General features: G+C 43.4%; 10 protein-coding genes across 10 annotated transcripts; 4 read left to right on the top strand and 6 right to left on the bottom strand.

The window, feature by feature from the left end:
* Positions 1 to 44: 44 nt before the first annotated feature.
* L199_001909 (uncharacterized protein) lies at positions 45 to 575 on the top strand (the record flags this gene model as incomplete). The annotated part of the gene is made up of 3 exons (XM_064887662.1): positions 45 to 83; positions 245 to 386; positions 472 to 575. The coding sequence occupies 3 exons, from the start codon at positions 45 to 47 to the stop codon at positions 573 to 575; spliced, it is 285 nt and encodes a 94-aa protein (XP_064743734.1).
* A 779-nt stretch (positions 576 to 1,354) lies between these two features.
* L199_001908 (uncharacterized protein) lies at positions 1,355 to 2,015 on the bottom strand (the record flags this gene model as incomplete). The annotated part of the gene is made up of 3 exons (XM_064887661.1): positions 1,355 to 1,399; positions 1,497 to 1,886; positions 1,986 to 2,015. 3 exons carry the CDS (start codon positions 2,013 to 2,015, stop codon positions 1,355 to 1,357), a joined length of 465 nt encoding a protein of 154 aa, XP_064743733.1.
* An 853-nt stretch (positions 2,016 to 2,868) lies between these two features.
* On the bottom strand, positions 2,869 to 3,851 carry L199_001907 (uncharacterized protein; the record flags this gene model as incomplete). The annotated part of the gene is made up of 3 exons (XM_064887660.1): positions 2,869 to 2,893; positions 2,954 to 3,707; positions 3,788 to 3,851. 3 exons carry the CDS (start codon positions 3,849 to 3,851, stop codon positions 2,869 to 2,871), a joined length of 843 nt encoding a protein of 280 aa, XP_064743732.1.
* A 1,042-nt stretch (positions 3,852 to 4,893) lies between these two features.
* L199_001906 (uncharacterized protein) lies at positions 4,894 to 8,843 on the top strand (the record flags this gene model as incomplete). Its single annotated transcript, XM_064887659.1, has 19 exons — positions 4,894 to 5,862; positions 5,995 to 6,087; positions 6,185 to 6,273; positions 6,344 to 6,421; positions 6,484 to 6,638; positions 6,709 to 6,861; positions 6,937 to 7,149; positions 7,238 to 7,419; positions 7,502 to 7,573; positions 7,646 to 7,762; positions 7,825 to 7,832; positions 7,898 to 7,951; positions 8,022 to 8,080; positions 8,147 to 8,252; positions 8,315 to 8,347; positions 8,414 to 8,442; positions 8,533 to 8,599; positions 8,686 to 8,716; positions 8,781 to 8,843. The coding sequence occupies 19 exons, from the start codon at positions 4,894 to 4,896 to the stop codon at positions 8,841 to 8,843; spliced, it is 2,571 nt and encodes an 856-aa protein (XP_064743731.1).
* A 162-nt stretch (positions 8,844 to 9,005) lies between these two features.
* Positions 9,006 to 10,695, bottom strand: L199_001905 (uncharacterized protein; the record flags this gene model as incomplete). Its single annotated transcript, XM_064887658.1, has 4 exons — positions 9,006 to 9,456; positions 9,531 to 9,733; positions 9,841 to 10,316; positions 10,398 to 10,695. The coding sequence occupies 4 exons, from the start codon at positions 10,693 to 10,695 to the stop codon at positions 9,006 to 9,008; spliced, it is 1,428 nt and encodes a 475-aa protein (XP_064743730.1).
* Positions 10,696 to 10,927: 232 nt separating this feature from the next.
* L199_001904 (uncharacterized protein) lies at positions 10,928 to 12,650 on the top strand (the record flags this gene model as incomplete). Its single annotated transcript, XM_064887657.1, has 6 exons — positions 10,928 to 11,025; positions 11,089 to 11,167; positions 11,239 to 11,476; positions 11,582 to 11,918; positions 12,025 to 12,229; positions 12,327 to 12,650. The coding sequence occupies 6 exons, from the start codon at positions 10,928 to 10,930 to the stop codon at positions 12,648 to 12,650; spliced, it is 1,281 nt and encodes a 426-aa protein (XP_064743729.1).
* Positions 12,651 to 12,751: 101 nt separating this feature from the next.
* L199_001903 (ferrochelatase) lies at positions 12,752 to 14,366 on the bottom strand (the record flags this gene model as incomplete). Its single annotated transcript, XM_064887656.1, has 6 exons — positions 12,752 to 12,970; positions 13,051 to 13,237; positions 13,316 to 13,390; positions 13,463 to 13,569; positions 13,730 to 14,197; positions 14,349 to 14,366. The coding sequence occupies 6 exons, from the start codon at positions 14,364 to 14,366 to the stop codon at positions 12,752 to 12,754; spliced, it is 1,074 nt and encodes a 357-aa protein (XP_064743728.1).
* A 722-nt stretch (positions 14,367 to 15,088) lies between these two features.
* Positions 15,089 to 16,003, top strand: L199_001902 (uncharacterized protein; the record flags this gene model as incomplete). Its single annotated transcript, XM_064887655.1, has 5 exons — positions 15,089 to 15,292; positions 15,368 to 15,378; positions 15,439 to 15,512; positions 15,596 to 15,688; positions 15,762 to 16,003. The coding sequence occupies 5 exons, from the start codon at positions 15,089 to 15,091 to the stop codon at positions 16,001 to 16,003; spliced, it is 624 nt and encodes a 207-aa protein (XP_064743727.1).
* A 413-nt stretch (positions 16,004 to 16,416) lies between these two features.
* On the bottom strand, positions 16,417 to 18,811 carry L199_001901 (uncharacterized protein; the record flags this gene model as incomplete). Its single annotated transcript, XM_064887654.1, has 11 exons — positions 16,417 to 16,555; positions 16,629 to 16,863; positions 16,922 to 17,036; positions 17,098 to 17,219; positions 17,286 to 17,297; positions 17,377 to 17,480; positions 17,536 to 17,629; positions 17,690 to 17,792; positions 17,978 to 18,242; positions 18,520 to 18,559; positions 18,628 to 18,811. 11 exons carry the CDS (start codon positions 18,809 to 18,811, stop codon positions 16,417 to 16,419), a joined length of 1,413 nt encoding a protein of 470 aa, XP_064743726.1.
* A 548-nt stretch (positions 18,812 to 19,359) lies between these two features.
* On the bottom strand, positions 19,360 to 19,987 carry L199_001900 (uncharacterized protein; the record flags this gene model as incomplete). Its single annotated transcript, XM_064887653.1, has 2 exons — positions 19,360 to 19,460; positions 19,576 to 19,987. 2 exons carry the CDS (start codon positions 19,985 to 19,987, stop codon positions 19,360 to 19,362), a joined length of 513 nt encoding a protein of 170 aa, XP_064743725.1.
* Positions 19,988 to 21,088: the final 1,101 nt, after the last annotated feature.

Here is a 21,088-nt window from a genome sequence, read left to right as displayed (position 1 = left end):
ATCGAACTATTCACAATTCCAACAAGTACATCTGAGCGAACACCATGTCCAATCTCATCGAAGGACTTTTCCATACCATCCAAGTGAGTTTATCCTTCGACCTCCTTCATCGTCCACAGGTCTAGCTAGACCACCCTAATGTCGAGCAAATATACCATTCTCCCATATATATCCCTCTCTCTCTCTCTTCCACACTCGGGGTAAACGACAAATACTCACTCAATACTCCATTCCCGATGAACAGGGTATCTTCCAAAGTATCTTCGCTGTCATTCAATCATTCTTCAACATCATCTTCTCTCTAGTCCATGGTGTCACTTCGTTAATTTGGAATACACTTGAGAGTGTTGCGGAATTCATTGGAGCTTCAGTTCATTTCGTCATTTGTAAGTGTTCTCATCCCTTGATATCTGTTCCGCTTTTGGGAACAATGATTAGGACGATAGCTAATTACCTTTTGGGATGTTATAGCGAACATTGTGATCCTCGGTTTGATCGCTGTTGGATTAGTCATTTACAATGATAGGAATAAGAGGGGTACGTTGGGTAACGATTTCAAGAAGAAGGCCCAATGAGTTTGAGAGTGGAAGATCAAACAGTAATGCTGGAGGATAGGGAAAGAACAAATCAAAGTGAGATAAACATGTCACGGGAAACAAGGTACAACGGAAAGAAGGTTTATTATTTTAACATGGAAATATAATGTATATATATAGGCAATCTGATAAGTAAATAGCTAAATCGACGAAGAGATGTATCATTCATATTCATATTGATGTATATCATACTTATATTCATATTCGGGAATATGACATGTACTTGAGCGTGGCGAATGAAAAACATGATCAGGTACTCACTCGTAGGTCAGTCGACGTTGAAATCAGATTATCAGCCTGATGAAGGATCATCGTATACATCCTTATCGGACTTGACTTGAGAGTCAGTTCCAGTCATAGGTATTGACCAAACTGTGGTTCGTTATAGAAGCAGATAATCGAGTTGCACGAAGCAAAGCAGAGAAAGGTTGATAGATCTGTCCCCTGCTGATCAGGTGAATCACAATACCTTTGCGGTATCGGACAGAGCATAGATTCCATACGCACACAAGAACAACACCGGATTGGATCGATGTTATCATCGAGGTGGTCTTGTCAATAGATCAAACGTGATAGGTAAAATGCATATAACATAAAAATCCTATACGTTGAATCCAGGTACCCCTTTTTATCAAGCTTTTTTGATCATCCCCTACGCGCTGAACCTAACATCATCCTATCCAAATGAACTCAATCCGATCAATCTAATGTATCAAATTGTGGATGGGAATATGGAATGGAAGTAATGTCGGAATCGCTTAGGAAGGGGGAGCACCAGCACCTCGACCGACACCGCCGAATCGCTATTGAAGTAAGACGAGATATCAGTATATGGTATATGCAAACGTTGGATAGAATGGACGAGGCGATATACGAGATATAATCCGAAAATACACTCACAGGTCTGTAATCACCTGAAGCACCTTCTTTCTCACCATCATCTCTTCTTCTGTATTCTCTGTCACCTCTTGGAGCTCTGTAGGCACCACCTTCTCTGTTACCACCGTATCCGGAAGGTCGACCTTGAGGTCTGGCGGGTTTCATGTGAGTTTGAGGGACGATCTCAGAAGGGAGGTTAAGGAATTCTCGGAGGTAAGCCAAACCCTCTTCGGTGAGGGTGTAGTAGTACCATTGCCAGGAGAATTGGGTCTTGACGTATCCCTTGGAGGTAAGGGATTGCATGGCCTTGATGACCTCGAGGTTTCGGACAGAGGGGATATCAGGGTGAGCAGGTCGGTTGAAATCCTTGGGAGCGACTAAAACACCTTCCTTGAAGAGGGTTTCGTAGATCTAACAAAATCAAACAAAAAATCAGCTAAACCATCCAAATGACCTGGACTACAGTCATTCCACTCCCTACTCGTATTTTTTAGAAACAATAATACCCACAACTCGTCTGTTTTGCTTGGAGATCAACATATTGACAATCTAATTTTCCTTTTTTATTTCTAAAGAAGAAAAAGTGAAGAAAGAGGTTTTTGAGCTTGGTGCTTGCTTGTAAAAAGGCCGCTGACTATATGATAGCAAGCAAGGTCAGTATGCGGTGTGATTACCATGATAGGTATGGGTATGGCTTACCTTTGGCGTGTACGATGGGGAGGAGAAGGACAAGTAAGACTGATGATAGATGATTTTTGGCTGTGGATGGTGCGGTGGTTGCTGCTGCCATGCATACGAGACAGACAACCAGAGATTTTGATAAATTCATGGTCGTGACGAAACTCCGTCGGCATTTTAGTAGATGTGGCAATTTGCACCTGCTTGATCTGGGTTTGATTTATTTGGTTCCGGTAGCCCTTCTGTCAGGTAGAGGACTGTATGATGGATGGTATGGGCGCCTGCTTTTGACAATTTGCACAGCAATACACATTTCAAGTCGATTAGACTTGTAGGGTATGATCAGTCAGATATAACAATATAGACACAATCAACCTAATACATCTACATAAATACAACAGTCAGGCTAATCGGATTCCTTGTCACTCGCGAAAATAGAGCACGACGACCTTTTCCATCCTCGCTGTGAGGTCACTCTGTCAGCAAATGCGATGACATTCACGAGAAAAACAACTCACTATTCGTACCATAAAAGGAGATAAGATGATTCTCCTTCTTCCTCTTCTATCCGATAGGAATATATACGACCTAAGGGTTTATTCCCATGACCAATCGCGTTTTGAAAATCGACCAGAGCAAGCTGGCCGTTTGGTCTTTGCAATATATGACGTGTGAAGACGGACCCATGCAGAGCGTGATTCTTGTAGATCGCCTCTTAGTACAGATCGTAAATCTTTTGCCTAAGTCAGTCGAATGAAGGATCAGTATCTGAATTCCATAGATTGCATGAATTGACTGACCGGATAAAGGCAGGTTCCAGTGAGATTCGTAATTTATCAGGATATAACAGCTCACCCACATCCTCTAATATTTGCATGATCACTTGAGGTGAGTTCCTAGCACGACCGACAGGGAACCAAGCGAAACTACCGAAATACAATGGTACGCCTGATCCTTGCTCAGATACCAGTACATGACGGTATATATGATCTTCGTTCAGAACGGCTTTCTGGGCTGAACCTGTGGTGTGTTTATAGGCGGTCCAACCATAAGGGTTCCAAGGTAACGTTGAGGGACTGGTCAATGGAAATTCATTAGGATTCGTAAGTTTTATCACGACTTTTCGCGATACCACTTTGACCTCTTGGTTTGGATCCGTTTCGGTGCTTGTGATGGTTCCTCGATATACATCCCAAAGATGTCCGGTACTTATATAGCTATCACAGTAGACTTGATAGATCAAAGGTTGATGTACAGGCAATGAATCTATTCCTACAGTTTTACGGAGCCATTGTATAAGATTGGGGATCCATCTGAAAGAGCTCTTGACCTTGCCCGAGGGAGAGCTAAATAGAGATCCAGGCGACCAGGGAGAATTATACCGGTTGGCTGATGAAGGTGGTTTAAAATCGAAGGTATGATGGTCGAAACTATTGAAAGGCTTGGGATCCCCTGCCGGTGGGTGCTTGGGATCAGACTGGAAGCGATTGAAATCCAACTTGATCGCTATGTGGGTTGGAGTAGCATATATGGCTGCGACCGTCTTCAATCTCTCTATTTAGTTTGAGTACAATCCCGTCAGCATATCGGAAAAAATCTGTCTTCTCATGGTCGACCGGGAGGACATCATCTACGGTCTCGTAGGGATCGGTAAGATTGCTGGCATGGTCGTATGAAGGGTGTGTTGGGTTTGGTCATCGAAGTTTGGTTGGGTAGGTGGTTGTGCATACTAAACTTGTCAATGATTAGGTGTAGGTTGACAGGATAAGTATGAGTCAGTAAACGGATCAAGGTTGACGTTGCGGCTGGCCAACCAATGACGGAATTTAGAAGACGGTTTAGAGTATTGAACGCACTACACTATGACTCGAGTGGCCAACTTCATGTCATGTACACAACTCACCCTGGAATGCACGTCCATTTCGGAGGTAGATAAGATGAAAAGTCCCCTATCGATGAGTATCTCCACTTCACCTCTGTCATGTCCTCACCATGTTCAATATGGATATCCTCACTTCCGTAGTCGGTGATAATGTCAGATATACCATAACCGAAACATCTGCTATCAAAAGAACATGTTTATCAAGATGCCAAGAACCATCAAGAATTTGTGAAGGATTGTCTCGGCGCGTCCTCTATCCTTCCTAGCAGGATCGTTCGAATTGATCGTTGTTTTACCATGATTGTATGCCCATATTCACTTTGCTCATCAGTCATATCGAATGTTTCCCAAGTCAAGATTTTGTATAAGTTTGAGAGAAATCAGGGGTCTCGCCGTACTATCTCCTGTAACCATGAACACCGGATCAACCTAAGTTTATGTATTATGCTTTTTCTCTGAATTTCCCTGTACCTCGTGGGATTTTTAATAAGAACTGAGAATGTTATTTATGGGTTGAATCTCAGATTTCACCCAAAAGGCAGCTATTACCTTAACGATTCTCGTTCACTCAATACATGCTCGTCTCTTTTGTGCAATTGGTTGATTATTGGTCGATACATTCCTTGCCGAGGACGATCGTTCTGTGTTTCGTCTCGGATCAAGAAGTAGAGAGATTGTAAAATCAAAATCAACAAAATCAAAGACGCGTCTTCGATCCATCTCATGGCAATCTCGCAGTAAAAACAAATGACCTTCACTTGATCTTCAAACTACGACACGACTACTGCGGGAACTATCACTTCCACCGACCGACCGGACTCGACTGTCGCCCTATCAAGGTGTATCTCATCAACCGAGATGGCGCCTTCTTACCCTTTCTCTCGCAATCACCCATCCTCCTCTTCCTCCTCATCTTCATCGCAGCAAAATGGCAATGCTACCCCCACTCAACGCAATATCAACCAACACGCAAGTAGAGTCATATCTGCCACCGGTATACAGAATTCACCAGCAGCTCATGCACATAACCAACTCAACGTAGATTCACCAACCAACTTACGATCTCGTGTGGTCTCACCTAGGTATTCCAATACAATCACTCAGGCTAATGTCGATACCTTCCGATCTGAGAATGACAATTACCCGTCGCCTACGGATAGTCTCAAAAGGGGCAAATCAAAGAACAAGGGAGGATGGATAGAATTAAGTGGAAATGGAACGCCGTCACCTACTAAACCTAAGAGGATTGATGGTTTGCCTGTACCGAAATACGATTCAAGGGGATATCCTACTAAAGATAGGGATTGGAACGATGAAACTTACTATGATGGTGGGAAAGGAAAAGGCAAAGGGTTGGGGCTGAGATCATCCCACTCGAATGATAGTTTATCTTCTGAAGTTTCGTCAACGGGTGCAGGAGTCAATGAAGAATCTTCAAATTTCCTTAATACAGGACACAAACCTCAAACGTCCTACTATATCCCCCAGTACTCTTCAGCTTCTTCTGCGTCAGCTTCAGCTTCAGCAAGTGGATCTTCGACTGGTCCATCGCCTGCATCCCTCTATCCACCGAATTTAGATTATTCCCTTTCCTCCCCATCATATTTGCCTTATGACCAGCCAACCGGTGTAGTAACCAACTCCAACCCCTTACCGAGCTTGTACGGCGAGTCGAGAGTATCCCTCAATTCTCTGAAAAGTGGGGAAAGCTTGACGCAGTTTAGGAAATATGATCATTTGAATTACGCGGAAAATGGAGAGAGGGGTTATGGATATAGTAATTTTAGTATATCTAGTAAAGGCGGTAAAAAACATCTGGCGGATATGGTGAGTTTCATTCATTTTATTCAAGAGTAGATCAGACCCTCTTGATCTTGGGATCTTCGTCTTTATACTCTTTAGAATGGCTTTCGTGATACAGTCGAAATCGACTAACAATCGTATTGATTCTACGCGTAGTTCTCCTTACCTGCAGATCCTTCGACATGGTCAAATTTAGGTCCAGAACCAGATGACGATTTCCATGATCCCGATTACAGACCAGCTAAGAAAGTGAGTCGTATCTCTGTTTCTGTAATGTTCTCCCCGACACTCTTGCGTTCACATTGTTGTATCGTGAGACCGATTCTCATGCTTATGCTACACGCAGAGCCGCTTTCACGCTGCGATTTTTACTTGGAGAGGAGCAGCGAATCTAGGTTGTTTGTTTGCGATGTTATTGGTCTTAGTGATCCTCTTGTGAGTAGAACTTCCCCTTCTCCTATGATTGGATGCGAGAGTGGTGTCCTGATATGTGATGATCGTGTAGCGCGGGATATCCGATATTAGATAATTATCTTAGCAAATCTATCAATTCCCATGGGGCATACAATTTAGGTGGAATAAAGTGAGTCTTCCAATTATCCACTCGAATGTGGTATGTTATACTCACCGTTCATTTACGTGTAGTGCGACAGGTCAGATACCCGATATAGGAGCATTCCAACTGATAGATAAAGATACACCCTCATCGGCATATAGTTGGACAAGTTTGGAAACGGGCGAAGAATGGGAATTGGTCTTTTCTGATGAATTCAATAGGGATGGAAGGAAGTTCTACGACGGTGAGTCATCATCATGATCTTGTTAAGTGTTCAAGCGACTGATCTCATTTCATGTTCTTTTACCAATTAGGCGATGACCCTTACTGGCAAGCTGTCGATCTGCATTATTGGCAGACCAATAATCTAGAATGGTATGATCCCAGAATGGTAACTACCAAGGACGGTAAATTGGAGATAACCTTGGATAAAGTAACGACGAACGGTATGAACTATACTGGTGGCAGTGAGTCTGGAACTTCAATCTCTTCCTATCTTATTCCATTTACAGTGCTTTGAAACTAATTTCTTTATGTCCCAGTGATATCGACATGGAACCAAATGTGTTTCACAGGAGGATACGTAGAAGTATCAGTATCTTTACCCGGAACAAGCAATGTGTACGGCTTGTGGCCTGCTATTTGGACGATGGGTAATTTGGGTCGAGCGGGTTATGGTGGATCATTAGATGGGATGTGGCCTTATAGTTATGATTCCTGCGATGTTGGAACTTTACCTAATCAGACGCTAAATGGTGAGCAAAGTGATGGTCCTCGCTCCTATCTCTATCACATCCGTTAATCCGAGATCTAGAGTATGGACTGAATGAATATACTTTGTAGGTAAACCCGAATTGACAACTACGGATGGTGATCCCAATTACGATTACTCGCTATCTTATCTCCCAGGTCAGAGATTATCGAGCTGTACTTGCCCCGATGATACCACCCATCCAGGACCAAAATTGAGTAATGGCACTTTCAAAGGTCGAGCTGCACCTGAGATAGACTTGTTCGAAGCGACTGTGAGTGTGATTGCTCCCACACTCCATTGCCCATCATTGATCTGAACGCAACTGACGATATTGCGTGGAAATTCATTGTTAGGTCAATTCCGAGTTATTGGAAGGTGAAGTATCTCAATCTGGTCAATGGGCACCTTTCAATCCTCATTACTATGTACGTATTTTTTCCACTAGAGTGATTCGCCAGTAAATTGCTGTGCTAAGTCTGCACTGTTGTTCTTCTCAGTTCCTCAACACCTCAACGAAAGATTATGAAATCTATGATGATACCGTCACGAAGATCAACGAATACATGGGAAGTGTATACCAACAAGCTACTTCTGGATTATCAGTCACCGATCAAGTGAGTTGGCTATTTTCTTAAAATTGCTGTAACTTATGCTGATAGTTGAATCTCTCATATAGAATTGCTAGTATGTCTGTGTTTAGCTTGAAGGCTGCTTTAGAAGTATTCTAACGATGTAATTTATATTTCTAGTGAGCAAAATACAGGTTGTTTCTCTACTTATGGGTTCGAGTATGCCCCAGGAGCGTGAGTTGCTTGTTCGATCATACTTTCCCACACCGAGAGGCACAAATTTACACCTGTCTTTCACTCTTAGAGATGGGTATATTACTTGGATCAACAATGCCAAGAAAGCATGGACCATACGTGGAGCAGGTGAATTATGCCTGTACCTTTTCATCCATACTTGCTAACCACTGACGATTGTCATTCATCTATTAGCGATGGGTCCGAATGATGAAGCGATGGTCGGTCAACGGCTAGTTTCGGAAGAACCGATGTATCTGATTATCAATCTTGGTATTTCGGAAAATTTTGGTGCTGTAGAGTAGGTCATTCACAGAAAGTTGGGATTGGTACAGGTGTCTGACCTTGGTATGATTATTTTAGCTATGATGGATTGGAGAAGCTTTGGCCCGTGAAGTGAGTCTGCACAGCAATCATATCGCAGTAAGCTTGCAATAGCTAACGATGGACTTTGTCTGATAGGATGGAAGTCGATTATATCAGAGTATATCGTGAGTACACAAATTCCAATCAATGATAAACGGGATTTTTCCTTTAATTCGAGACTTTTCCGGTCTGACGCTTGATATGGGCATTTATAGAGGACCCCAACAAGAGGAATATAGGGTGTGATCCGGCTGATATGCCTACTGCCAAATACATATCAATGTGAGTAAGAAGTGCAGCGCAATATATGGGATGGGAATCCCGGGAGATTGAAAATTTAGATATTGAGGGTGATTTGTCTTTGACAGGTTCCCCGAGATCTACAACGACCCGAATATCGTGAGTGCCTCGAAATCGACGACACCATTATTGCAAGATGACTGATTTCTTACTTACCTGATAGACTGTAATGGATCAAATACCGAATTTCACGAAACCGAAGAATAGATTGGTTGATACGTGCTAAGCACACACCAGTCTGTCTTACCAAACTTATCTCATGTCACAACTTGCATTTGCAATATCATCTATCGACATCTCCTCATTTCACGATCATATAGACCACGTCATACTCGATAGAATAGTCGTTTCTCATTGTTGTCATCAAATGCATTATTTACATCGTCTTTCAGTACGGACCAAACCTGTTTCCTTTCCTTTTCTCTTTCCTCTTATCTTTTCCTTTATCTGCATTATTTCCCCCACCTATAATCGGTCCATACCTTGGACCTTTCTCTTCCTCATCATCTAAACCCATACTATCATCACTCCTATCAGTCTCTTCAGACTCAGTCTCGATCTCACTTTCCTCATCCATATCTTCATCTTCGTCCTCATTTTCATCTCCCGATAGATCAAACTCGTCATCGCCTACGACCAATTTGTCAGGTAACGAGTTGAGGTTCCAGCCAGATATCACCCCGTCCTCTGATCCGGTGTAGATCGCTTCGTTAGATAGATCGTGGTATAATGCTCGGACCACATCCTTATGCCCTCTACTTTTTGACGGACCAGATAAGAGATAAGCTGAAGGTGAATAATCTGTAGATGTAGAATGATGTTGAAGGATTATATCGCCTCTGACAAAATGACATACGCAGATTAGCAAATATATCGACTTCATGAAGTTGGTATGGAATATGAATATACTTACTCGTTCGTACCGACAGCAGTGATCGCACCTCCGTTCTTACCTACTCCGAGAGACGGTATAACGTCGATAAGGTAATCTGATTTCAGCTGAATCTTGGATTCCATCTCTTCCGATGCTGTTTGAGTGATCGTCGGACCTTGTTTGGGTGGTTTGAAAGACTTGAATTTGAATGATGATGAAGGGTATTCGATATGATTTTGAAGCTGTACAGATTGATTTCAAAGTCAGTTCAGTCCATCCTGGAATCACTGAGAAGTGGATACACTAGATGTGGATTGTTTGAATGATGATCATTGGCGTCATGACCCACCTCCAATTCATCTCCCGCTTCACCACCCAACCCCAAATCCCAAGTAGCTATCCCATCCATATCTGACCTAGCCCAGAATTTCATTTTCCCCTTATGCAAATACCAATTCGAATCTGCTATACTCTGATTCCAATTCTCCGTACAGATGACAGCTTCATCTTCGTCCGATTCTTTCAAATCACTTAGGGCTATTAACCCGTCTGTCGATGAGGATAATAATAGTCTTTGAGGTAATGGTCCATTTCTACTACTGCTAGACGCAGATGACTGGAAAGTTGATGTTGGAGGTAAAATGGATAGATTGGTTATGTCATCTGAATGAGTTGAGGAATGTAAGTAGATAGTTTGAGAGGGGTTACGATTATCCCAATACATTATATGTGATTCGGATGATACGAGCTCTGTTCCTGCTATTACGAGGTGATCCCGCTCGGAGATGGTAAGAGCAGTCACTGGGATAGGTTTTCGCACGGCAGCTATATATACGACAATATAGTTTAACTTATGGCCATACGATGTACCATATAGTACCCATGAAGTGACTTGATGTTGCTCACCCCTTATGATTGTCCCTGCTCTTCTACTTCTCTCATCCCACCTTACAATACTCCCATCTTTCGCACTCGACCAAATAGCATCTTGATCTACAGCAACGGCAGTGACGTTCCCCTGATGTCCACCTGTGAGTCGCTCAACAGGTTGCAACGTCTGGTTATCCACCAAGGTGAGATCAGGTCCTGGATGACGGAGGATGAGATGTGGGTTGGTCGGTGAAGGTTTGATCGAGAGGATATATGGTTTTGAAGGAAGTGGGGAGGAGAGGGTAGCGTAGATTGCGGATGGAGGAGCTGGCATCTTGCGTCTTCAAAATGAGAGCTATAGTTGATATAGGTGAACGGTGAAGAAGACAAGAGGAGATTACTGAAAAGTTGAATGAACAGAGATGAGGGTTGAAGCTTGGACCGATTCCAGGAACGAATTCCCGAAATTTCAGAGATCAAACCATTCGAACATGTCAGTTTCATCTCGCCTACTCACTTCTTTCTATATTTCTTGATGTATACATACATGTACCAATCACCTCAGGATGTCAATAAGACAGCCTAAACCACTTCAGATACGTCTACCCTTCTCAGTACCGAAACCTGACAAATCGACCAATACCGATAAAAAGATATGCGGAATGTAGGTGAGCTCAATCTCCTCTTTGAAGATCAAGATGAGCTTATCAATATTGAAATTGATTAGATGTCGAAAGAAAGAAAGTAAATACGTTTGTCCGAGATGCAATATCCTGTACTGCTCTTTAGATTGCTTCAGGGATGAGGTAGGTCTATCACTCCATGTCATCAGTAGCACCTCGAGAGGAGCATTGCTAATCACGAGCCTGGTCATCAGTCCCACTCACAATGCTCTGAACCATTCTACAAATCCACTGTCCTCTCGTCTATAGCTTCCGACCCCAAAGCCGGTTTGGAAGAGAAGAAATCTATGGTAGAGATGCTGAGACGGTTCGAGGAGTCACAAGCAGAAGGTGCAGAAGGCCCTGAAGATTTCTTGAAGGAGCTGGAGGAGCTAGAAAAGGAGGAAGAGGAATATGACGAGTTGTTAGAGAAGCTGGATGGAGTTGATCTAGGTGAGTGTGAATCTCATCACCACGAAAGATCGAGGGATATGAAAAAGAGGTGAATGTGAGCTGGATAACAAGCTGATATTCAATCTGCGATCTGACTGGACATAGATTCAATCGATTCAAATCAACTCTTCCACCTCTTACCTCAACAACATCGAGATGCCTTCCTGTCAGCCCTCAAGAACCCCGATTCGGAAGAGGCGAAGGAACTGCTCGAGGAAGCTACCAAAGACGAGGACGAGGATCGGGATGTGCCAGATGCCTTACCTTGGTGGGAAGGAGAGCAGCTGCAAGAGAACGAAGAAGCAGATGATGATGAGGCAGAGGAGAAGACTAGGATACGGGCTGCTCCTGCACCTGGTCTGATACCTGACGAAATCATAGATGCCATCTCACCACCTGAAGGTGTAGGGCAGAAATTAACGTATAACGCCGTTGCCATATGGTGAGTTGACAACTTTGTTACTTCAACATCAAAATTGACGCCGTAGCACAATTCGCCGTTCTTGTATCAGCGAAACCGGACCATGCTGATTCGTCATCTTTGATAGCATCGCCTACCTACACACTATACTATCCTTCCGACTGCCCTCCCTCTCTTCCGACTATCTCCGACGAGCCAATGTCACACCCCAAGAGGTTAAGGGGTATGTCGGTAAACTGGTTCCATTCCTGATCGATCCAAAATCAACAGTGAGATATGGAAATCCAAGTTCAGCATGGGGCAATGTGTGGGATAATATAGTTGAGGATCTGGTAAGTAACTTCAATGTGATATATATATTTATATATATATGGACCATTTCCACAATATGTTCGTCCTTGGTGCTTATGTACGAACATCGTCTCTCAGCCAACATCACATTCCAACATTCCAACACTACAACATCTCCTTTCCCTCATACTTCCCCTGATCCACCCACCGATCGTCCAACCTTCCCTTCCCAAGATATTTTATGTCCTCAGCGATCTATACCAATTGTACAGTATTCCAAAACCTGGTGGAGCAGTTCCCAGGAAGTTAGCATTCTACTACAAAGCTTTACTGTCACTCAACAGATCAGATTGGCTGGGTATCGAAAAGCAGTTGGGGAAGGAGTTGGAAAAGCTCAAGATTGAAAACGAAGATGGTAATCCTGATGTACAAGAAGAAAGAAAGGAATTGAGCGTGTTGTAATGATATTATGATATAAATGCATTGATGAGTTGTTGTATAAATGATCGGATCTGCATCTACATTACACTAGCAAGTCATGATATTCTCAATGATCATGCGGCTTAAGCAGCTAGACCAACTCCACCCGTAGATAACCATTCCTTCGTCTTACCGCACTTGGGGTTGGTACATCCCGGACAACGCAATAACAACTGTTGACCAGTCGGACCGATTTTACCCTGTTGGAAATCTTTCAAGTGGTTAGATACGAGATCTGCAATCGCTCGAATGAATATTGGAGAGTCGTTCAGGGATGATGCTCGAGTTAAGTGTACGCCGAGCTAAGCATAATCTCGCAAGTCAGCTTTTAGCAACAGGAACAAGATAATCGGATGAAGTTTGGAATCGTATATACACTCACCTTCTCAGCCTCCTCTTGTACCTCGATATCCAGCTCATAGAGCGTTTCGATATGATCACTTGTAAATGCGATCGGTACCAGACATATATCTTTTTTACCTATCTTGGCGAATCCTTCTATAGCAGAAGCGGTCTGAGGACCTTGCCATGCTTTAGGTCCGACCTTCGATTGCCAAGTGAGACGGTATCTGATGTTAGAAATCATACATCGGGCGATCAGTCTATGCACGATCATTCCCTTATAGAAACATTGACATGAAACTCACGGGTTGGAAAAGTTCAGCTTGGTCATCACTGCGTGGACTGTCGCTGCTACCTCAGCGGTATATGGATCACCTCGGCTGCGAGAGTATACATATTAGCATGTGTCCAAGCCATCCATCTCACGATAGTAAAGATGATTTCGTACTCACTTGACAATCTCAAGGGGTAAAGAATGAGCTGAAAACATGATCACGACGTCTTTTCTCCTTTCTTCGGGATACTGCTGCAAGGCAGTTTTCACGTTGTGTGCGAATGCCTAATCATGACAATGAGAATGAGGTCAGTCAACCGGATTGTCAAGAGCCACGTAATCCTCCTCTACAGCCTCTAAATCCATGTTATCTGCGAAGGTTATCCAACATCCCGCCGTTCCTCAAATCTCGATCTAGATCTAGCCACATAACAAGTCAACTCACCTCTACCAACCCCTCATTTGTGGGCCACCTATCCAGCACACTCCACTCTACCGACCCCTTATCTCCATACCCATCTTTCCTCGCTATCCTGAAAAGTTCATTCAAACTACTTCCGGTCGTCGAACAACTATACTGGGGATACTGAGTGAACGCTATAGCCCTTGTCACTCCATCCTTCTGCATCTCTTCTAAACAATCTTCAGTTAAAGGTTTAGCATACCTAAAAGCGACGTAGGGTTTGTGAGGTGCGGTTTCGGGGTTAAGCTCATCAAGCAATTTACACATCTCCTCTCCTTGTATTTTGGTCCATTTGAGGATTGGCGATCCCCCGCCTATGTCGGTATATTGTTTTTCGATCTGGGGGGTACGTCGTTTGGCGATAATTGGAGCGAGAACGGATTGGAATGGGAGGGGGATAAGGTCGTGATCGTGGAATAGACGGGATAGGAAATCGTGCACTTCGGGGATCTGGTAGAAATTGGAGGCAACGGTATGAGTCAGTATATGTGATTTATCTCAAAAAAAATCGTCCACTGGTTGCGCAATGCAATCTAATAGAACAAATCGGTGAAGAAGAGATAGCTGAATGTGAAAGATCCGGTATTATGAGCATACTCACGGTCGATGGTCCACCCATATTCATCATCACGACAGCTACAACATATCAAGTCAGGTGGCGATTCGCTTTAGCTACGATGAAGAATCAGACTAACCTGTCGGTCTGCATATGTGGATACGATATCAGCTTGGATCCCGCAATAGCAGATGATAGCTGACTCACGGTTTCTTGCTCGCGATGGGAACATCTCTAACACTGGCTAACGATCTCCTAAACCCGATCCTGGATGTCGATGCGATGAGATTTGACGGACGAGCAAGAGCTGTCATCGGTCGTTGAAAGATCATTTTGGAGAAGACAGTCCTATTCCGATTGCCCCTATGACAGACCCTCGGGAAGTAGAAGCCAGACGGATTATGATGCTGATGAGTTGATCAACGATGAATACGAGATATATAGGGATGAGTGTTGGTTGATCTTGAAAAGTTCGAAAAGTCTAGTCGAAAACGGCCAACGTCATGATCGTCGAATCATCCATCGGGTATTGGCTACTCACCAATCTCATGTCTCATTAGCGGGATCAATTTACCATTATGACACCTTTGTAATGCAGATTGTAATCGATATCATATTGTCGTGGCTCTTTGCTCTCGGCATAGCTGCACCGTCAGTCTCGAAGTACAGCAACGCCCGAGCAAGTTCAACCATTCCTCCTTATGTAGCGTTATGTCTCTTCCTGCTAATCACATCCCATCACATATCCCATACATACATTCACAGCAACAAACCTACTCCCCACCATGTCCGCCTCCGCGCAACAATCATTCCGATCTCAACTATCAGGATTTCGATGGGCCAACTCCGTTCAAGATGATTCGCAGCGTTCTGCCTCGCAGCAGGAAGGAAGCAATCCCCTGGGGAGGGTATGGAATAGTATGAGTGGGTATATACCGCTAAGGAACGAGGGGAGGAGTCAGGAGGAGGAAGCTTACTTTGCTTTATCGGTGGGTCGTCTCGCTTCTCCAATTTAAGATTGTCGGAGCTGATTTCGATGGGGTATGGTTCGTTGGTCGAAATAGCGGTGGGAAAGGTTAGTTATCGCTCTCTGGACCAGATTTCTGAAGAGTTTTGACTGACGTATTTCGAATAGATTCCTAGGTTTTTTAGCGTGCTGTGCAGGTGGTATAGCATGTTTCGGTGTAGCCTTTTTATTCTTACCTATACGTGAGTGTACTATTTCACATTCAATCTCGTCCTCGTTCTGGTTAGTTAGACTAATTGATTATATCTATATATGTTATATATAGTCGCCATAAAACCACGTAAATTCGCATTAGCATTCACCCTAGGAAGTTGTTTATTCATGTTAGGTTTCGCAATCTTACATGGTCCATGGAATCGTACGTCACCATCAACCCCTCAACCTTTCAACAAGACATGAACTAAACATTTTCTATTTGTTTTGTTCTCTAGATCTCAAACATATCTTATCACCTGAACGACTTCCCTTCTCCCTAGCATATTTCGGCTCACTCGCTCTTACCCTATTCTTCGCTATCGGTATACGATCCACCATCGGAACGTTAATAGCAGCTATCATCCAGGTTATCGCTCTTCTATCTTATTTGGCAGCGTATTTCCCTGGGGGTATAACGACGTTGAGGTTTGGAGGACAAATGGCTTTAAGAGGTGCAGGAAGTGTATTGCCTTTTTAGATAAAGGACAACAGATGGAGTGGAAAGTACTAGTGGCTGTGATGTGATTGAGGTGTATGAATAGGAGTGTACAGTATGATCAAACGAACACCTCCAAACAACATGCGATACTATGCATTATGCTCTTATGGACCCTCAGAGGTTCATTAGAAGAATTCCTAGTCCAGTTGATCAGGTGGTCACTCCATTTGATATATCACGTTATATCTTGTCTCTATGATGATCTATTCCATAACCTGATTTTTAATTCCTATTTACAAACATTACCGTGAATCGTCCTTTTCCTTTGCTTCTTATACTAAAACAGACATTTCAACATCTTACAATTGATCACCTGATCAACTCCTTGTGAACGAAGCAGCGTCCGGTCCAGAAGCAAGACTCCCCATAATATCTGATCTTGTCTATTCGTTCTAAGCCAATCCCAAGGCTTTCTGTTTATCCTTGATCGCCTCTGCCAACCTTGCGAAACCCAATTCGGTATCTTGATCAAGATCAACAATCGAGAATGATAATCTCACATTGGGCGATTTTCTACCAGAGGGGTAAAAGCTGTACGAAAAACAAACATAATGTCAATAACGAATCCATCGTGCTGTGAATGGTTTCTTTTGCTCATACTCACGCCATACCAGGTACACCTAGCACACCTTTCGCCAAAGCCTCATGTCTGATTAAATCGTAACTATCCTTTATACCTGATGGTGATAGGTCCACCCATAGGAACATACCCGCAACGGGTGATACCCAAGTTGCCAGTCCGTCAAGATACTTGTGCGCAATAGCTTCGAACTCTGCTCTTCGTTCGGCATACAGTTTAGCTACGGATCGACCGTGAGCGAGGAATCCGTCGATACCCCCTATACGTGACGTCCAGAAATCAGTAGAATCCTCGAGTGTGAAAGTTGTGTTACTCACAATGTTGCATCAACCTTAAAGTAACAGCTTGGGAAACACCACTAGTATGCAAGTTAGCTCCGGCGGTGAGAACGTCGATGGCCTGGGTAATCTCTTTAGGTCCAGTTGCGAAACCCTACATTGGCATGACTCATCAGTATATAGTCCAATAAGTTAAATGACATGACATGACTCACCAATCGAAGACCAGCCGAAAGAAGCTTGGAGAAAGAATCGAATCTGATAACGTGGCCTCCTTCAGGATAAACTTCGGCTTCAAGTTCAAAATAACTTGGGATAAGCTCGGTAGCAAGGTAGTCTGTCGCAAAAATCAGCTCATACACTCATAATTGAACAATCGATCTTTAACTGAGCTGTGACGTACAATATGGGTCATCTGAATGATTTGACAGCGGCAGGAAATGATGTCAGCATTGATATCTGATCTGACAAGTCATGGGACAGTTCTCACTCACCCTCGAAAATCATAACATTGTACTTCTTGCATACTTCCAATACCTCCAATTTCCTCTCTCTTGGCGCAGAACATCCAGAAGGGTTAGATCCAGTAGGTGAAGTACTGTTGTCAGTTCATCAGCTATGTTCCATCAGTGAGTACCGGCTGAAAGACCCACTATAACACCCTGGGCCTTTTTTTTCCCTCTGGCCAGGTAGATAAGATCCTCTCGAGGTTCTTAGCTGACAGCCCCTGAGAGTCGACATCGACCTCTGAGATCATCAAGTAAGATCAGCTCCACTTTGCAGGACGGATGATTGGCTAGCACTTACCTATCATCTCGGCATTGAGGATTCTCAAAGGTGGTAAGACACCCGCATAAATTGGAGTTTCGAGTAAGACTGGATCGCCAGGGTTGAGCAAAGCGTGGAATGCCTATTGATATCCATTCTATTAGCTTGAGTTTGCCTATCACAATGATAGGATATCATTTCATCTTGACGAGATACAGCGATATTGTGCTAAGGGGTCTACAGTTCATTTCCCCTCTCATATGAACGACAAAATCCCATCTTTCATGTCTGGTCCCCTGTCTCTAGCTTCTGATTCCATACACTCACCTTGGACATCAAATCCTGACTTCCACTTCCGAAACTGACCGTCCATTTCCCATCCCTCTGTCGATTATGCACTTGAGACTGCAATCCTACAGCCCAATCTACCAATTTACCCAAACCTGGCGATGGCGAGTATTGCAAGGCGATATCCAAATCTTCGGTATCGATAGTTATACTTTCTTCTTTTGCTTGAGCGTCTGCCAGGGGTGATTTGAGGTTGAGGGTTATAGAGGAGAATGGGAAGGTAGTGGGGTTGGGTCGACCGGCGCTGTGGTTGATGATAGGTGTTAGTGATCGTCCAAGGATTCGTATAGATACGGTGAAAATAAGCCATAGCCAATGTCAATTTATTCATTTTGATAGGACTTGTCATCCTCTTCATGATATGAGATGTCCGCATACGTAGAAAAAAACATGACGACTTGAAGGTGGGCATCAAGGTGGGCGTAGTGAGATGACCACTTACAGCTAAAGAGGACTACCCATTAGTAACGACAGTCTTGGGAAATCAAGAAGAGAGAGTCAGAGAGATGAGACTTACGAACGAGACAATACCGGGTCCTTCAACAGCCATCAACCCTCTAACTACAAATCACCGACATGTTCATCAGCCAACGTACAGGTATGTTGATATAAGCTTAGATACAACTTACTACCGTCAATTTGGGTGACTTTGGCTCTATCACTCAGAAATTCTCTTGGACTGAACCCTTTTTCTACGTGGGTACCATTCGTCGTACCATTCGAGGTAGATTTGGGAGTCACTTCGGCACCTTCGGTAGCTAAGGTTGAAGGGACCTCGGAAGGGAGTGGTGAACCAGTTTCGATATCTCCCATTTTCTATTCTCTCTTTCTATTTTAGGTAAGATACGGAATCAAGAAAGGTGAGGATTCGGGTCTAGTGGACTCATCTATATACACATTTGTTTGTTTTATATATAAAGGAATTATCGAGTGACAATGATTGAAATACTCGTAGAGTCGAGTCAAAAGTCGGAGATATCAATATCCGTTCGGTGCTTCTCATCTCATCTCATCTCCATTGCGATTTATTACCTCATCTGGTAGTCCAACGGTCATATCCGAGATCGCGACTGGCGGAAGGGATCTGCTCTTATCTGTCGCAGGTCACATACGAGTGATGCTTTAAGCGAGAACAAAAACATTGGTATAAAGCATTGTGACCAGTCAACGATTCAGAAGCGATTGGACGGAATAATCAAATCCTGGCATACAACATAGGCTGCATCTCAGACGTCGTTTGAAGTGATGTTCAAACCCTCTATGCTCGCTGCTCGCTACCATATTTTCAACATCCTCATCCTCATCCTGCAGTAACTCATAATCGCGCATCTTGTTCATCGTCCACTCCCTCCCTACCTAGCCTATGCTTTACTTATCATCCCCTCCAACTTTGCTCTCCTCTTACTTCGTTTGATCAACCAATATATCAATCCGATAATGACCAAAGCCCCCGCTATTGCACCTATCGCCACATTCGAAGGCAATCAGTGATCGTCTATTCGTCGACGTTTACCATGGGTCACACTCTGCGTCCTCGACCCCGCTCCTTCGTCAAGGAGTGAGAGAAGTTCACTCACAGAATATTATCAATCCCGAATTCTGCTGATACCCATCCAAACACTCATCACTATCCGTTCCATTCTTTATACACGCGTTGGCAACGCTCATCACTCCAGTAGAAGCACTTTCATCTGTACTAGTCTTGGTCTTTGTCTTACTTGACGATGTAGATGTCTCATCATCTAACTCTTTACGTTTAGTACTAGTCGTCGGTTTATCTTCCTCGTCCTCATTTTTCTTGGCAGTGGATGTGGGTTTAGAGGTGGTGGTAGGCTCGTCGTCTCCGTCTTCATCTTTTGAGCCAGTGCTAGTGGGTTTACTGGTCGTTCGTTGAGAAGATGTCTTGTCATCGTCATCCTCTCGGGTAGTCTGTGTGGGAGAAGAAGTTGTAGACTCGTCATCTTCTCCCCCAAACCCTAATATTGGCATTTTTCTTGAGATGTTCTGTAAGGTTTATGATGGTTTAGTATAATATTGTGTGCGCAGGATCATTGATCACTTGATTATTTTCAGTAGTTGCGATTAGTTTTTGAGATTATGCAGAGGGTCTAGGCTTTTGTCGAATTTACTCTGCTTTTGATTGATTATGAGAGATTGGATGGGCTTAACAATAGCCTTTCACATTCATTTCAGAATCAGTAGGAGGAGAATGTCTACGATGATGATTTGGCAGATGGAGGATAAATCACCTTTTCGTTGTCCACAGATGATGAGTATAGACTATGATCCCATATCCGACTTGTCACGAAAGCTCAATGACCCTCTCTTAAATGCATACCACCAATGTCAACTTCGATGTCAACATATATGCGACAAGATTGACATCCCTACGGATCCTTTCAAAGGGGAGTAAGTGTACGAAACACTCGTAAAACCAATAATGAAAGGATAGCCGGGATAAATGAACGGATGATTGTCTTTGGCACATCTACCACCGGAGACTGGAATGGACGATACTTGATTTTGCTTAGTCGTGTAAAGTATTTTTACTCGTAATCTTGTTTACCCAATATGTAGTTAAGAGCATGCATATGCTGATCAATCGATTTTTGATTTGGGTGTCACTCCGGCATTTGCGGGATCTACCTACAAGTGGAGGAGTGGAGGTGATGACGAGAGACGGAGTCATAACACGAGTGGTGAGAGGTATATAAGACGTGATCCACTGAGTTGATCTCGACACCAACATCCATCCTTATAGATAGTCAACTCGATACAGCCAGTTCATACATCGAATCACATCTGGAATTTCAAAGCAACGTAAAAATGGGATTCATAGTAGTGTTATTCCTAGAATTCAGTGCCGATAAAGTAGAAGAGGTAAAATCCAAATTACTGGACGCAGCTGCCATCTGTGAGTAGATCTGACGGTTTGTTACGAGTTGGAACATCAGTCTTTCATTATCCCTATCGTCGTCCTTGACAACCACTCATGCTGATATATTTGATATGGGTGATGATGGTGGGAAGATCGTAAAGACCCAGAAACTTTGGAATGGAATGTCCAGCAAGATTTGACTGATCCGAAGA

This window comes from Kwoniella botswanensis, chromosome 1 (genome assembly GCF_036426115.1).
Source record: "Kwoniella botswanensis chromosome 1, complete sequence".
NCBI classification, from domain to species: Eukaryota; Fungi; Basidiomycota; class Tremellomycetes; order Tremellales; family Cryptococcaceae; genus Kwoniella; species Kwoniella botswanensis.
Note: the sequence above shows the minus strand (reverse complement) of the source record. Positions and strands in the feature narration are given on the sequence as shown.